This window comes from Sciurus carolinensis, chromosome 6 (assembly GCF_902686445.1).
Source record: "Sciurus carolinensis chromosome 6, mSciCar1.2, whole genome shotgun sequence".
Taxonomy (NCBI): Eukaryota; Metazoa; Chordata; class Mammalia; order Rodentia; family Sciuridae; genus Sciurus; species Sciurus carolinensis.
This window is the reverse complement of record NC_062218.1, coordinates 75,883,095-75,898,394: the sequence shown is the minus strand read 5'-3', so window position 1 is coordinate 75,898,394 and position 15,300 is coordinate 75,883,095. Positions and strand designations below refer to the sequence as shown.

General features: G+C 34.8%; 1 protein-coding gene across 1 annotated transcript in view; it reads right to left on the bottom strand.

Moving 5' to 3' along the window:
* The window catches only part of Adgrv1 (adhesion G protein-coupled receptor V1), a 583,921-nt gene that overhangs the window by 158,834 nt on the left and 409,787 nt on the right, over positions 1–15,300 (bottom strand). The window contains exon 85 of the mRNA XM_047556631.1: positions 1,416–1,594. Within this exon, the coding sequence (XP_047412587.1) occupies positions 1,416–1,594 (179 nt within the window). The remainder of the gene's footprint in view (positions 1–1,415; positions 1,595–15,300) is intronic.

Genomic DNA, 15,300 nt, shown 5'->3' with positions numbered 1-15,300 from the left:
CAATCCTTTTAGAAGCATCAAGAGTTTCTCTGAGTTAATATCACTTCCATCAGGTATCATTTATCAAGGCAGGGTGGGGACACATGCAACCATAAAACTGTCATCAAATGAGCCTTGCCTTGCCAAGGAACTCATGAAGCTCATTAAAGGAATGGGCTGCTGGCCACCAGGGCTTGCCTCATGGTTACCTTGTATTTAACAAAAATGGTGCACAATTTTCTAAAATTAATCCTGACAGCCCAAGATCTAAATGACAGAGGTAGTAGAATGCGAAGTTATATAATAATTTTGAAAAGACACGATACTTTCTTTCCACGTGATTACAGGTTTTTAGAATTGTTTATGGACAAAATATATTATAATACCATAATCAACATGAGAAAAATCTTGGATCTCAATAAAAAGAATGATTATTAATAGCATATCAGTGTGTATTTAAATGAGTGTTTTACATGGCTAGGCTTTGGCTGAATGTTGTGCAGAGTATGTCTGTGACTGCCTAAATGTGGAACCCATTTGCATACATCAATAACAGTTATTTGTTAAAAATATGATTGAGCAGAAGCACTAATACTAGTGAAATGACTTCTGCTTGTATAATATTTTAACTTTCAAAGATTTTTCACATCCATGAACTGAGTTTTATCTACACAATCCACTGTGAAATAATTAGATTATGGATAGTCTTTTCCTTCTTGCTTAGAATGTTACTTTTCCTTTTATTTCCATGAGACCATGGGAGCTGGTCACGTTTTTTTATTACAAATGTTTGGTTTGGCTTTTCCCTGCATGTGGAATCAATAAAAGGGGGGATAAACAGTCTTTGAAGCTACAAGACATATGATTCTGGATTAAAGCACATATATGTGTGTGTAAGGGAGCATTAGATGTCAAGATTACAAAGATACTTTGATAGGAACATCTAAGGACAGTGTCTTCTTTCCATGTACCATGCAGATGTTGCATTCATTTTGATACCCTCTTTTGGTATTTAGGGGTCTTGTGGTTGATAATGCCTACAACCTTTTATTTGCCCTGAAAACACACTCCTGAGATAATGTGCTCTGAAATTTTTTTACTGATTATCAAAATTTTCATAGTGCCTTGATTTTGCTAGACATGATCAATTTGACTCAATCTAGTAAACTAAATTATGCTGAGGTACAAATTACTGTAAATTTTTTGATACACAAACTCACCTGAGAAAATTCCATCTATCAGAGGAAACTGAGAGGCAATAGATTCTAATTTAAAGAAATCATAGAAGAAGTTGCACTTCAGACAGCATGCTGGGAAAGCAAAGGGTCTTCCTGATGTCAGTCACACCTTTTAGGCAACTGCATCCACCCTCCACTAACCAAGCTACCAAGGCACAGAAAAGTTAAGAAGGCAACATGCCTCCTGAGTGTACTTACAAGTCACCGTGAATGAGTCCGTAGATCTGTGCCATGCTCTGATGATAGATGCCCTTCAAAATAACTATGAGGAGAATCACCACTAAAGATGGAAGGCCCCAACTCAGAAGGAAGAACAGCAGATACCGCCTCTCCGTGTGTTCATCATTCATCACCAGCACGTACCAGAAATTCACAGACTAAGGAAGGAAGCAAAAACGAACAGGCTCTCGTTTAATGGCACAGGACACAAACTTACTTGGCTTAGGCATAAAGAGTCAGGGACCAACAAAGGCCTAGGATCCACTTAATAATAACTGTTTTGATGTGATTTTTTAAAAAGATATTTCATTCTTTCATACATCCAAGAAATTCAGCACACTTCAAAAGTCTAGAAACATAAGGAAATATTTAGTTTATTTATGTACCTTTTATTTTTAATTTGTTCTGATTTAATCTCAGTTATAATCTTCTGTGACTGTTCTGTAAATCTGTCCTAGAAGAAATGTGCACTGATATTCAAACTTACTTCCCACGTGAACAATTCATGATGATAATGAAGTAAATGGTACTAGGTTTTCAGACTTTTTAAAAAAAATTAGAGTATTATAATTTACACATAGCAGTTGGGTTCATTTTGACAAAAATCACACATGCTAGGAATTTGATTTCAATCTCCATTCCTCCTGCTTTTCCTCCCCTTCTTCCCTCCCTTATTCTCCCTCCTCTACTTTACTGATTTTCCTTTTGCTACTTTATTAATTTTTGATTGGTACTTTCTACATACACACAGAAATGAAATTCCCTATGGTATATTCATATATGTACGTAATGTGACTTTTTAAGAATTCATTCTGCATGGCCTCCCCTTACCCATCCCTCTACTCTGTCTTTCCATCTCCTTCTTTTACATTACTGATCTTCCCTTTATCTTTATGTTATCCTACCCTTCCCGCGCCCTTTTCCTTTGTTTTGCTCTAGCTTCCACATATGAGAGAAGCCTTTAAGTTTCTGGGTCTGACTTATTTCACTTATTCTCCATTTCCATTCATTTACCAGCAAATGCCATTATTTCATTCTTCTTTATGGTTGAGTAAAACTCCATTGTGAACACCACATTTTCTTGATCCATCTATTGATGGACATCTGGGCTGATTCCATAATTTGACTTTTATGAATTGTGCTTCTGTAAACGTTGATGTGCCTATATCACTATAGTACACTGATTTTAGTTCTTCTGGATAAATACTGAGGAGTGGGATAGCTGGGTCATATGGTGGTTCCATTCCTAGTATTTTGAGGAATCTCCACACTGCTTTTCATAGTGGTTGCACTAATTCATAGTTTTGCCGACAATGTATCGGTGTACTTTCCCCCTACATCCTCACCAGCATTTATTATTATTTTTGTTCTTTTTTGACAATTTTTATATATTGAAACCTTAACATATGACAGGGCCAGACACTGTTCCATTGAATGGGGAAAATTGTGGAGATAATCCTAGTCTGAATTCTAGTGGGAGACAGAGAATAGAATTGCATGGAGAGAAAAGAACTACAATGGGGTAGGTGTTGTGGGCTGTTTTTCTATCTCAGTTTACACTATCCCTTTTAGTAAATCACTTGACAAATATTTGGGTGCTTACTAAATTTCAAAAATCAGTCAAGCCAGTGAGGATACAGGAGCGAAAGAGATGGGGAAGGTATTTACTATCCTGAATCTAGATTTCAAATGTGGGCAATGAATAATTAAGGGCAATATTTAATTTGTACTTATAGCTATTATTTCTTATTAAGATAAATTAAATACAAGGAGAAAGCACATGCAGAGAGTGAAGGGGATGTGGAGACAGGTTAGGTAGATGTGAATGAGGAAACAGAGGCCTGCTAATATTATTTTTGGCCCCAAAGTCCACACCTAGCTTATATCAAAGCCAAATCTAGAAATTATATATTCTGTCTCCTAGTGTTTTCTTTCCATGAGGAATGCTTATATTTAATTGTCAGTTAATACAGTAATGACATTGAATGTCATGATATACATGTTTTATACCTATACACTGGATAAATCATCCTTCTCAATTTCATGTGGTAGAAAGAGTATAAGTATAGATAAATCACACATATATGTGAGTGTATATGTGTGTGTGTGTGTGTGTGTGTGTGTGTGTGTGTATAAAACATTAAGGGGATAATCTGGGCAAGTAACAACATTTCTAGGGCCTCAGTTATGTGTATAACATGGTTATTATGAAGATTCAATGAGATGTTACATGTAAAGTGGTGGATACATATGTAATCACCCCTGGAAAATGTGTTCACCTCCCTTAAATCTCCTGTTAGGATGTGAGGAAAGAGAAATGAGACCAAAAGCAAGCAATGATACAGTAAAAACTCTTTCTATGTGAGAATACATGTTCCTACTGTTCGTGGGAAGGCTTTCAGATGCTGGTTACTGAGGCTTCCAGGGAAGATTCTATCTGAACCAAATTGGCCTTGAGGGATTACTATTAGTCTACACTAGGGAAGGATAAAAATGTTTGGTTACTTGGAGATTTCTGTCTCTGATTTTTGTTTCGTGTCAGCACTTCTTATCTTTATATACATCTATTTACTTATATCTGTAATTATAAAGCATGTTTTGAGTTGCTGCTTATGTAAATTTGTTCTAACTCCTTTTTAAAAATTATTAGGTTCAAAAGTGTTTTTCCTCTTTTTAGATTTAGCATAAGGATGTGGACCCAGGTACATGGAATGTGCAAGGGTCTGATGATGAAGTAATCAATACTGCCTGTTAGAGGATAAAACTTCACAAAATGTGAGGATCAGTGATAAATCTATCTCCCAAAGAGAAGTGCTGATTATTAAGTAGATAGTTGTGTGTATCCATGAAGCATGGTGACTCAGTGCTCAGTGGAACCGTAGGTGGAATTCTCAGAAAAGAGAGTGTTGGAAGGAGGTAAATGACTTCTAAATTGATTTACCATGATGAAGATTGGAACATTTGCAAAATGTCTGTTTTTTCACAGATGGACATCAGATCCATCAGGATCAGTGGACCTTTCAGCAACTATCTGACCTTTACCATAGGCTCAGACAAAATTGAGATAAATGTAATTGTTTGTATTGATACATGCAGTACTTCCATAGTGTTGCTTAATTCTTGAATACTTGAGTAAGCCAAACAAGTTTCAAACTGTCACAAGCTTTTGTCAATTTGGAAAAAATATATACATACACATATGTGTGTGTGGATGCCTATCTATGTGTCTATCTATCCATTCCTTCTTTTTTAAAAAAAATTTTTTAGTTGTTTAAGGACCTTTATTTTACTTACTTACATGTGGTGCTGAGGATCGAACCCAGTGCCTCACACATGCTAGGCAAGCACTCTGCCACTGAGTCCCAGCCCCAGCCCCAGCCACTATCTATTCCTTCTTAAGAGAATCCAATCACTGAGGTATACTCCAAAAACATCACTTCCCATTATGTGTCATTTTTTAAAGCTATAGAATGGAAATATTAAGTAATAAAAATATTTAATTATTCTAGAATCACTACATGTTCTACACATAAGATAGGCTTTGACCAACTCCTTTCAAATCTTGCTTGAATTTTATTTTAATACAGTAAGGTAGGCACATGTTGGACACACCAAGTTCATGAGCTCCCCTTTTCTAAACCCTGCTCACCTTCTTTTCCCAGATGAGGCCAGAGTGGGTTCAACACCTCATGTACTCCATGACTCTACTCCCTGGACAGAGCTGATTTGATGAGAGAGAGAAGGCTGGCCTAGCTTGGTCACATCTATCACTGAATTCCTTGATACCCTGGTAGTCTAAGTGGGTCAACTAAAATAAGAGGACACAAGAACTGTAGGGGAAGCCATAAGCACAGTAAAGATAGAGAAAGTGACTGTAGAGAAGTTTGGGCAGACAACACCTTTCCCTTGCTCACAGTCCCATGTAAAGTCCACCTGTACTTACAGTTTGGGGTTCAAGAAGTTATCCTACAAACAATATTTCTTTTGTCATTTCAACGTTTGGTTAAATTAGCTTGACTTAGTTTTTCTTTCTTGTTCCAATACAACTTGACTGAGATGTATATTGTTATCTCAAGTAGTAGAATTAAAACATCCAATTATTGGTATTTTTTAAACAACAAAAGATAGCAGAAAATTTGACTATTCTTGGTTCCTGAAATCATGGTTCCCTCTTTGTAATCTAACTTAAGATCATCAAGAGACCAAGATGTTTACACAGCAATTTTATGCTGGCATATACATACATATATACTATAAATAATAATATATATGCTGGTTGATTTGCATGTCTTAGTGTCTGTGGACTTAACCAATGCTGGAACTAATAGAATGCAAGTTAAATGGTGTCACTATCACCCAAACATGCCTCATGCTACCTGAGCATGGCTTGTCTCGTATGCTTTTCCTGCTGTGAAATGAATATTTCAATATCTATGTCTCTAGATTTCTATCTTAAGCTTTAAAAATGTCATTAGAAACACAATATGACTCTGGGGAACAAAAATGACTATATTATTATATTATGTGCATTACAAATATGTAGCAACAAATTCCACTATTATGTATAATTACCATGTACCAATTTAAAAAAGAAGAAAAAACATGTTCTGAGCCATTTCAAGATGGTAAAAGTCAGACAGTTGCTGAAGGGTCCACTGATCCTAAGTGAAGGGACAGATATCCATCTGTGTAAAAGCAGACATTTTGCAAATGTCTCCATTTTTACATGATGAATCAATTTAGAATGAGTAGAATTTTAATCAAAAAAAATTATACCGCTCTATCTGAAGTATGATTGGCAGAGATTTTCTCCCACTCTGTAGGCTCTTTCTTTGCATTGCTGATAGTTTCCTTTGCTGAGAGAAAGCTTTTTAGTTTGAATCTATCCCAGTTATTAATTCTTGCTTTTATTTCTTGTGCTATGGGAGTCCTGTTGAGGAAGTCTGGTCCTAAGCCGACATGTTGAAGCTCTGGACCTACTTTTTCTTCTATAAGATGCAAGGTCTCTGGTCTGATTCCGAGAACTCAAAAAACTCTACACCAAGAATGTAAATAATCCAACTGACAAATGGGCTAAGGAAATGAATAGACACTTCACAGAAGAAGATATACAAGCAATCAACAAACATATGGAAAAATGTTCAACATCTCTAGTAATAAGAGAAATGCAAATCAAAACCACCCTAAGATTCCATCTCACCCCAATTAGAATGGCAATTATCAAGAATACAAGCAACAACAGGTGTTGGCGAGGATGTGGGGAGAAAGGTACACTCATACATTGCTGGTGGGGCTGCAAATTAGTGCAGCCACTCTGGAAAGCAGTGTGGAGATTCCTTAGAAAACTTGGAATGGAAACACCATTTGACCCAGCTATCCCACTCCTTGGCCTATACCCAAAGGACTTAAAATCAGCATATTACAGAGATACAGCCACATCAATGTTCATAGCTGCTCAGTTCACAATAGCCAGATTGTGGAACCAACCTAGATGTCCTTCAATTGATGAATGGATAAAGAAAATGTGGTATATATATATACAATGGAATATTACTCAGCCATAAAGAACGATAAAATTATGGCATTTGCAGGCAAATGGATGAAACTGGAGAATATCATGCTAAGTGAGATAAGCCAATCTCAAAAAACCAAAGGAAGAATGATATCGCTAATAAGTGGATGATGACACATAATGGGGGGTGGGAAGGGTTAGTGTTGGGGTTGGAGTTGGGTTTAGGGAGGGGGGCAGGAATGGAGGAAGGAAGGACTGTATAGATGGAGGGGAAGGGTGGGAGGGGAGGGGGGGAAGGGAAAAAAATGGCAGAATGAATCAAACAACATTACCCTATGTAAATTTATGATTACACAAATGGTATGCCTTTATGCCATGTACAGACAGAGAAACAACATGTATCCCATTTGTTTACAATAAAAAATAAAAATAAAAAAAATAAAATAAAAAAAAATTATACCAAATTTGATGAGTTATTTTAATCTGACTTGACTGCTTCTATAATTTGCAAATACTCAGAATACTAAGTTTCTCAGCACTAAGATCATTCAAATTGATGTAATGTTGTTTCCTAAGACAAGTCCTAAATGATTCAAAAATATTATCAGCATTATAAACCATATAATTGGCCAATTGTAAAGAGACAACAGAAAAAGTATTTTGCAGTTTAAGAAAAAAATTAGTTATGTTACTATTTAAGCACTATCAATTCAGAACATTGGCATAACTGAACTACCACCTTCTTATTTTCATTATTGCTCATTTGTAAAGGATGATGTATTTGATTTTGTATATTTATCACCATTGCCAGGATAAGAAGATTACCTGAGTGACTGTGCTTAGGAGAACTTAAGTAAAAGCCAATGTGAATAAATGTAAAGAACCTTATGAAATTATATTTTTGAAAATTTCATATCATAAACAGAATCTATAAAATATAGAAAAAAGAGAATTTGCAAAGTTTCCCCCAAGATAAATCTCCAGGGGAATAATAAATAATATAAACAATGATACTTTTAAGTTATAAAATTTTGAAAAGACATGGTGATTAGAAACTTGCTTTGGATTTTTAATATTGTCCCTGATGGATAAAGTTTATGTTTTGGGGCAACAGCATTTTGCTTTTATGGGTTTTAATTTCCTCCTCTGATAAAAGGAGAGGGTAAACTGAAAGTTGTTAATAACTTCCTGACACATTGACTGAATTACTGTAAAAATGATGATTCCTTAAGAAAAATATTAATGGCATGGCTATACGGACTACAAATTTTGGCAGCAGTACAGACCTTTTAGATCATCTGACTCTGTCCTCTTATTTAGAGATGAGAAAACTGAGGCAGTGAGAAAAAATCATAGTTTTTTCTTCTAGTTGGTTACAGAACTGGGAAGTGAAACACCATCCAAAGTGCCCTGTGAAGACTGATTTTAACTGTATGATTTATTTCCATAGAAATTCATACAAACACTGACAATATTACCATGTGCATGAGAGTTTATTTTCTTGTCCTTACCTTTCCCCAACCCCCAGTTTATATGTGAGTGGGATGTATTTTTCTGACAGGACTACACATACAAGATAACCACTTCTCATTCCCTGTTCATTTTGTGCCAACATTTAAAGAAAATCAATAAAACTTTATCAGAATATTAAATGGGTTAAACATAACTGGGAGCTATAGCAGATTAATTTTTGTAAACCTATCATACAAAATTAAATTTTGTAGTTATCTAGCAAAATGCCTTGCATATAATCTTCATTGAGAAACATCATGTACATGAAAATGTACACAATGTTTTGGGTATTTACCGCTTTATATTGGTATAATTCTGAATTTATTCATACATAAAAGAATGTGCTTGTTTCAGAAAGAATGTGTGTATACCTCACATTAAGTTACATCTCATTTAATTAAGAAAACTTATCTCCTGTATTTTATTTGCTCATTCTATTTATAGAGGAGAAAACTGGGTATGTGAAAAGTACATTTTCACATCCAGAATTAATAATTGAGGCTATTAGAATTTAAACTGATTTAAAATGCAAACAACCAACTAAAACACACAGATATAATTTAGGTCAAATATAAATATGAATGAAGTAAGACTGTGTGTGTAAGCATATTTACTAACATTCTTACACAGACATATCTATTTTATTTATTTATTTTTGGTAGTGGGACTAAACCCAGCTAAGCCTTACCACTGAGCCATACCTCCAGCCCTTTTTATTTCTTATTTTGAGACAGGGTCTTGCTAAATTGCTTAGGGTCTCAGTAGGTTGCTGAAGCTGATCTTGAACCTGATATCCTACCTCAGATTTCTGAGTTACTGGGATTACAGGAATGTACCACCATGTTTGGTGATATCTATTTTTATAGTAACATTTTCAGTGCCTACTATTTTCCAAGTATCTATGGAGGAAAATTATAAATGTACCTTGCTAAATGTTTTGATTATCATAGGTCATAGTTATGCTTTCATATGTTTCATAAATAAAAATTCATTATTCATATATCTTCATATATATTAGTATATTAGTAAACCAAATTATGAAACCAGTTTAGGTGTCTGTCAGTGAATGAATGGGTAAAGAAAATGTGGTGTGTGTGTTTAGTTTTATTGAGTCATAAAGAATGAAATTATGTTATTTCCAGGAAAGAAAATGAATGGGGCTTGAGAGCATTATGTTAAGTGAAATAATCCAGACTCAGAAAGCCAAGGATCATGTGTTTTCTCTCATATGTGGAAATTAAAGAAGAGAACGGGGGAAAAAAAAGGTGTGTGGAGTGTCTCACGAAATTGAAGGGAGATCAGTAGAGTAGAGGAAGGGAACAGGGGAAGGGAGGAGGAAGTGAAAGGAGAAATACTGGGGAACCATACTGACTATATTAGATTGTCATATCATGTACATGTACGAATATGCAATAATGAATCACACTATCCTCTAAAATTAATAAATAATTCACCAATAAAATATATGGATAAGAATAAAAATAGATTCTTAAACTCCTTAAATTTTTATGGGATGTGGAATAAAGATTGGTATCCAGGAAGATTTTTAATATTTGGTTATTAATTGTTTCACTAGAATCCTTGAACTGACTGACAGCATCAAGTTTAGTCAGAGATGATAGATGTTATTAATTCTGTCCATTACCATATGTTTTTAATCATTCATTTCAGATGAGACTCTAATAAATGTTATCACATGTCCTTGCCCCAGTTTTCCTCCTTTTCTCTTGATATTTATTGCATGAAATAAATTACAAGGTTTTTTGAGGATTGGAGAATTCAGTATTTCCTGGGTATGTCATTTTTATCTCAGTAATTACCAGTCTGTTATCCTTAATACTTTTGATGTCCCTTCAAATTAAATCAATGACAAAGGAAAAACAGGGATAATTTTAGCATTTCCCTTCCTGTTGCCATGCTCTGGCACTAAGTTGCCTTTCTTTAAGGAATAAATAACCTGTATATTTGCTTATTCATAGCCTCTTTATGTGAAGAAATTAAGGCATAAGATGTAAATAAATGCTCAATTACAGTTGTAAAATAATTTACAAAATTACCATTTAAAAATACGTTTTTCAAATGAGCTTTAGTTTTGAAATGAAACATTATATTGAATTAAGCTGTGTGTCTAGGCATGAGATGAACAGACTGCAAGGATAATACAAGATTTGGGTATTATTCATAATTGAAACACATTGCCATAAGGTGGTTTATGTTATGATAGGAAGTGGTTCTTAAATTGGGCCAAACGAAAATACAGGCAAAATTACATTTCTGTTTACTGTCATTGTAAATGAGTATCTTGAACAATTTACTTGCAATTTATTTCCTTCTTGGATTAACTCATAATCCATCTAGGAGCATCTTTCATGTAAACAACAATAAAGGCATTTCTAGAAGTTTATTCTATGGGTACTCCCTAAGTAAACCAATGTTCATAGTGCAAAAATGTTCAATAAAACATCATTCATAATAGCAAAAAAATAATTGAAAACAGCAAGAATTTTGTGAATCAGAGACCAAAAAAGTAATTACAGAATTATCATATTACAGCATAGAAAAAAATGTACAGCTGTACATGATGAATTTAAAAATGTCCAAATTTATACACATACATAAATGCATTAACAGAAATATACAATAGACGAGGACACTCATGTGTACCTGTTTATATATTTATAAATATTTGTCTATCCATGGAATATTCCTGGAGGTATACGCAGGAAACTATTAGCAGTGTTTAGCTTTGGATGTGGCACTGAGGGTAGAGCAGAAAATGGAGAATGTGCCAAATACCAAGAAAGAGATGTAGTTTTTATTTTATATTTCTCTGAAGTGCTATTATATGTGCTATATAAGTGCTAGTATATGCTATTTCTAAAATTAAAGCAAATCAAAATAGAAAAAAAGTAATGAAAATAAAACAATTAGCAATACAAAAATATTACAAGATTTTAAACTCTCGTTGTCACTCTTTCTCAAAGTAAACATGACCCTGCTGTCTTAGGAAAGTGGGAAATGATTTCAGTAATTCCACTGAGTGATCCTACATGAAGGGCAAACAGAAGGATAACACAACTTCCATGGCCAAAAAGTAAATTTGTGAGTTTTTTTGCTTTAAAACAAAATAAACAAAATATTTTGTTAATAGATTCCTACTGTGCACTGTATGCTTTCCTGTCAAAGAAAATGGAAGCCTGAAAAAAAGTCAAGGTCCTCAGTTAGGGAGCCTGCTATGAGTCATGCATGTACTTTAATGTAGAGGTCACAGATTATCCAGTTTGCTAAGGCTTTGCAGCTAGTTAGTGTCTGCCTCATTCAAAATCAGCCTTCTTCCCACTGAGTCAAACTGAGTCTCTTCCATAAAAAAAGGTATAAATTACATTGGGAAAGTGAATATTCAACATGTTTCAAAGTCTCTGATATTTTAGCCAGACAATTAGCTTAACTGATAATTTGAGTATGGAGTGTGCAGTCTGTGTCAGGCACCACTGTAAGCTTCTTCCATGCGTGAATTCTTTAATTTTCCACAATTTTCAAAGAACGGTACTGTTAATTGCAAACTAATTTATCAGATAAGAAATCCTAGGCCTAGAGAGGTTATATAAATTGATTATCCACAATTTTTTTCCTTTATCTAATCTAAAAACATAATCCACCTTTACTACAATGGTATTAAATGTATATGATACAAAAATAAAATAAAATTTCATAATAAGGTCACTTAAATGCATTTATTTTAAAACTGAAATATAATGCAGATTAAAAATAAATACTAATTCTGACATGCTTAACCCAATGATTATAAATTAATGATTAACTTATCATTACTATGCACTCACATACATTGTACCAGATTCCTTCCTCTACTGCTAAAAATATGAAGTAGAATCATTAAAGTGTTAATATTTTTTCAACTCAATTTGACTAACAGTCACAGATTGATAATAGTCCAACCCTCTATGTGATGTTTTAAAAATGGATTCCTAGTTGGGCACAGTAGTGCATGTCTGTAATCCCAGTGGCAGGAGGATCACAAGTTCAAAGTCAGCCTCAGCAACTTAGCAAGGTCCTATCTCAAACATACCCCTGGGTTTAATTCCTGGGATCAAAGAAAGAAAGGGAGGGAGAGAGGGTGGAAGGAAGGAAGGAAGAAAGGAGAGAGAGAGAGAAAGAAGGAAGGAAGGAAGGAAGGAAGGAAGGAAGGAAGGAAGGAAGGAAGGAAGGGAAGGAAGGAAGGGAAGGAAGGAAGGAAGGAAGGAAGGAAGAAAGGAAAGGAAGGAAGGAAGGAGAGAGCGAGAGAGAGAAGGAAGGAAGGACGGGAGGAAGGAAGGAAGGAAGGAAGGAAGGAAGGAGAGAGCAAGAGAGAGAAGGAAGGAAGGAAGGGAGGAAGGAAGGAAGGAGAGAGAGAGAAAGAAAGAAAGAAAGAAAGAAAGAAAGAAAGAAAGAAAGAAAGAAAGAAAGAAAGAAAGAAAGAAAGAAAGAAAGAAAAGGGAAAAAGAAACCAGGAAAAATGTTAGCACACAGCATTTTATAAATGGGAAAATATAGGTTGGTAAAGTGACAACCTCTGACCACGAAGTAACTTATTAAAAGTAACCTACCTAGAATATAGAAGTTATTGAATTTTTCCCTTGTGGCCACACCACAAACCATGAAAAATGTGGTGCACCATCTGAAATACATTAAACTTCACTGGCACTTTAAATAGATTTCCTAAACCATAAACCATAAACCATACAAAAATCTAATTAATGTACTGAATGTATACCAGCCACAATCAAATTTAAGAGAAGAGGAAAAGATAAAGAAGACATCAATATCCATTAAATTGGGTGAAAGTTTATATACCATCTTATTTAAAACTCCCTCAAAGCAGGAAATGCATCTAAAACATGTTGAAAGTTGGTAATATCTCTGAAGATATTTTAGTGACTGGATTCACTCTACTTCTAGTCTCTCCTACTTTTGACAGTTGTATTGGCTATGAAAGTGCTAAAGATGAATCAGGATTTGTTTCCCTACTTTTTCATTTTTATTGGTTCATATTAGTTATACATAATATTAGGATTCACTTTGACATAATTATAAATGCATGGCATATAATTTGCTCTAATTCAGTCCCTAATACACCCCCTTCCTTTTATCTCCTCACCCCCCCATTCCCTTTCCTCTACTATCTTTCTGCTATTTACTTTACTTTCTGCTATTTACTCTTTCTGTTATTTTTTAAATTAACATCTTGTGGATGGACATGATGGTAAGATTCACTGTAGTATATTCACATATGTACACAGGAAAGTTAGGTCAGATTCATTCTGCTGTTTTTCCTTTATCCCATCCCTTCTCCCTCCCCGTCAATCCCCTTCTACTCCACTGATCTTTCTTCTTGTTTTCCTGATTTTTGACCCATTTGTTCTGTTTCTGCCAAGTGGAGTTACCTAATCTACCCTTTTTGCCCTGTAGTAGCTCATCTGCTGTTTGTAGACATCTCCCCAAATTCTTTCCTCATTAATTATCTCTAGTTGCCTTGAAGTTTCTCATTTTCCAGCCTCTCACTAGATGGCTAATATTCTTGCTGAAACATGACATATGAGAGTAGCTACTTTGTCCCAAGTAGATTGGATACTGTAGATTAAAATGTCACCACAGTTGTCCCCATCCATACTGTTATCCAGAGGTCTAGGTCTCTGAGGTATTCTGGTCACACATCCGATCGCTACTGAGTTTATGTTAAATTAAAATCTTCAGTCGTTTACATTAAATTTCATCAAATAGCATCTTTTTTCTCTCAAGTGTTCCATCTATCAGTACAGTTCTCTATGTTTGTTTTGCCATAATCTTAATGCAGGCAGCTTGTTGTTTTAACTATCCTTTCAACCCTGTCATTTGCTAATCTGATAAGTGGTTTCCTGTGTTTTCATGCAAGTCATTAATCAAAGACTCTGAATAGGTCACGGACATGGACAAAGACCTTCAGCACACCCTGGGAACCTTGCTCCAGAAGATACATGGACACTTATTAGAACTACATAGGCATATATTAAAGTTTTGCTTAAGTGAAACTTGAAGAAATCTGAGACCAGAAAATCTAGGAGATTTACTTTAATTTCATGTTTAAGCTTTATGTTATATGGCTTAGATTTTACTGCTATTTCTTACTTTTTGAGGGTGTGTTGGAGAACACCACATATTTTCCATGATTAGAGCTGCTCAAAGAGCTGAAAACATAATTCTATGAGATAGAAATTATGACCACCGTATGCAGATTTAGAAGCAAACTTTGCAGGGAGTTATTAATTTGATCAGGCTTATATGGACAGTGGTAATGAATTCAAACCCAGATCTAAGACGCCACATGTTCTAAGTAGTTCTCTTAACTGAACAGTTCAGGTCTCTTCTGCTTCAGCCTCCACTATTATTTTATCATACCTGGGAAAATGCCCCTTCCCGGGGTCTGGATGGTTTTCTTTCAAATAATACCATTTTACTTTCTTTTTTCTTTTATCATCACTTCAGTATTGCTATACAGTCAAATCCCACATCTTTCTTATTCAACAATAATGGCAAAAGCATATAAAAGAGCCTACATGCTTCTGTGTACATAAATAGTTCACATGTACAGAGAGAAACACAAGACCATTTCTGTCACAAAATGATTTAACAACTCCACTGTGTAGAAAGCGTTATCAAAGGAGCTTTTTAGATGAGACATTTAGTTAGCAACATTAATACTGTTCATGGTCCAACTCTTTATCAAGCAAAACATATAGAATAATAGAATGTGCAATCTCAGTCAGAAAAGGAGTGTTCAGATCTCTCCCCCAACATAAATAAGTT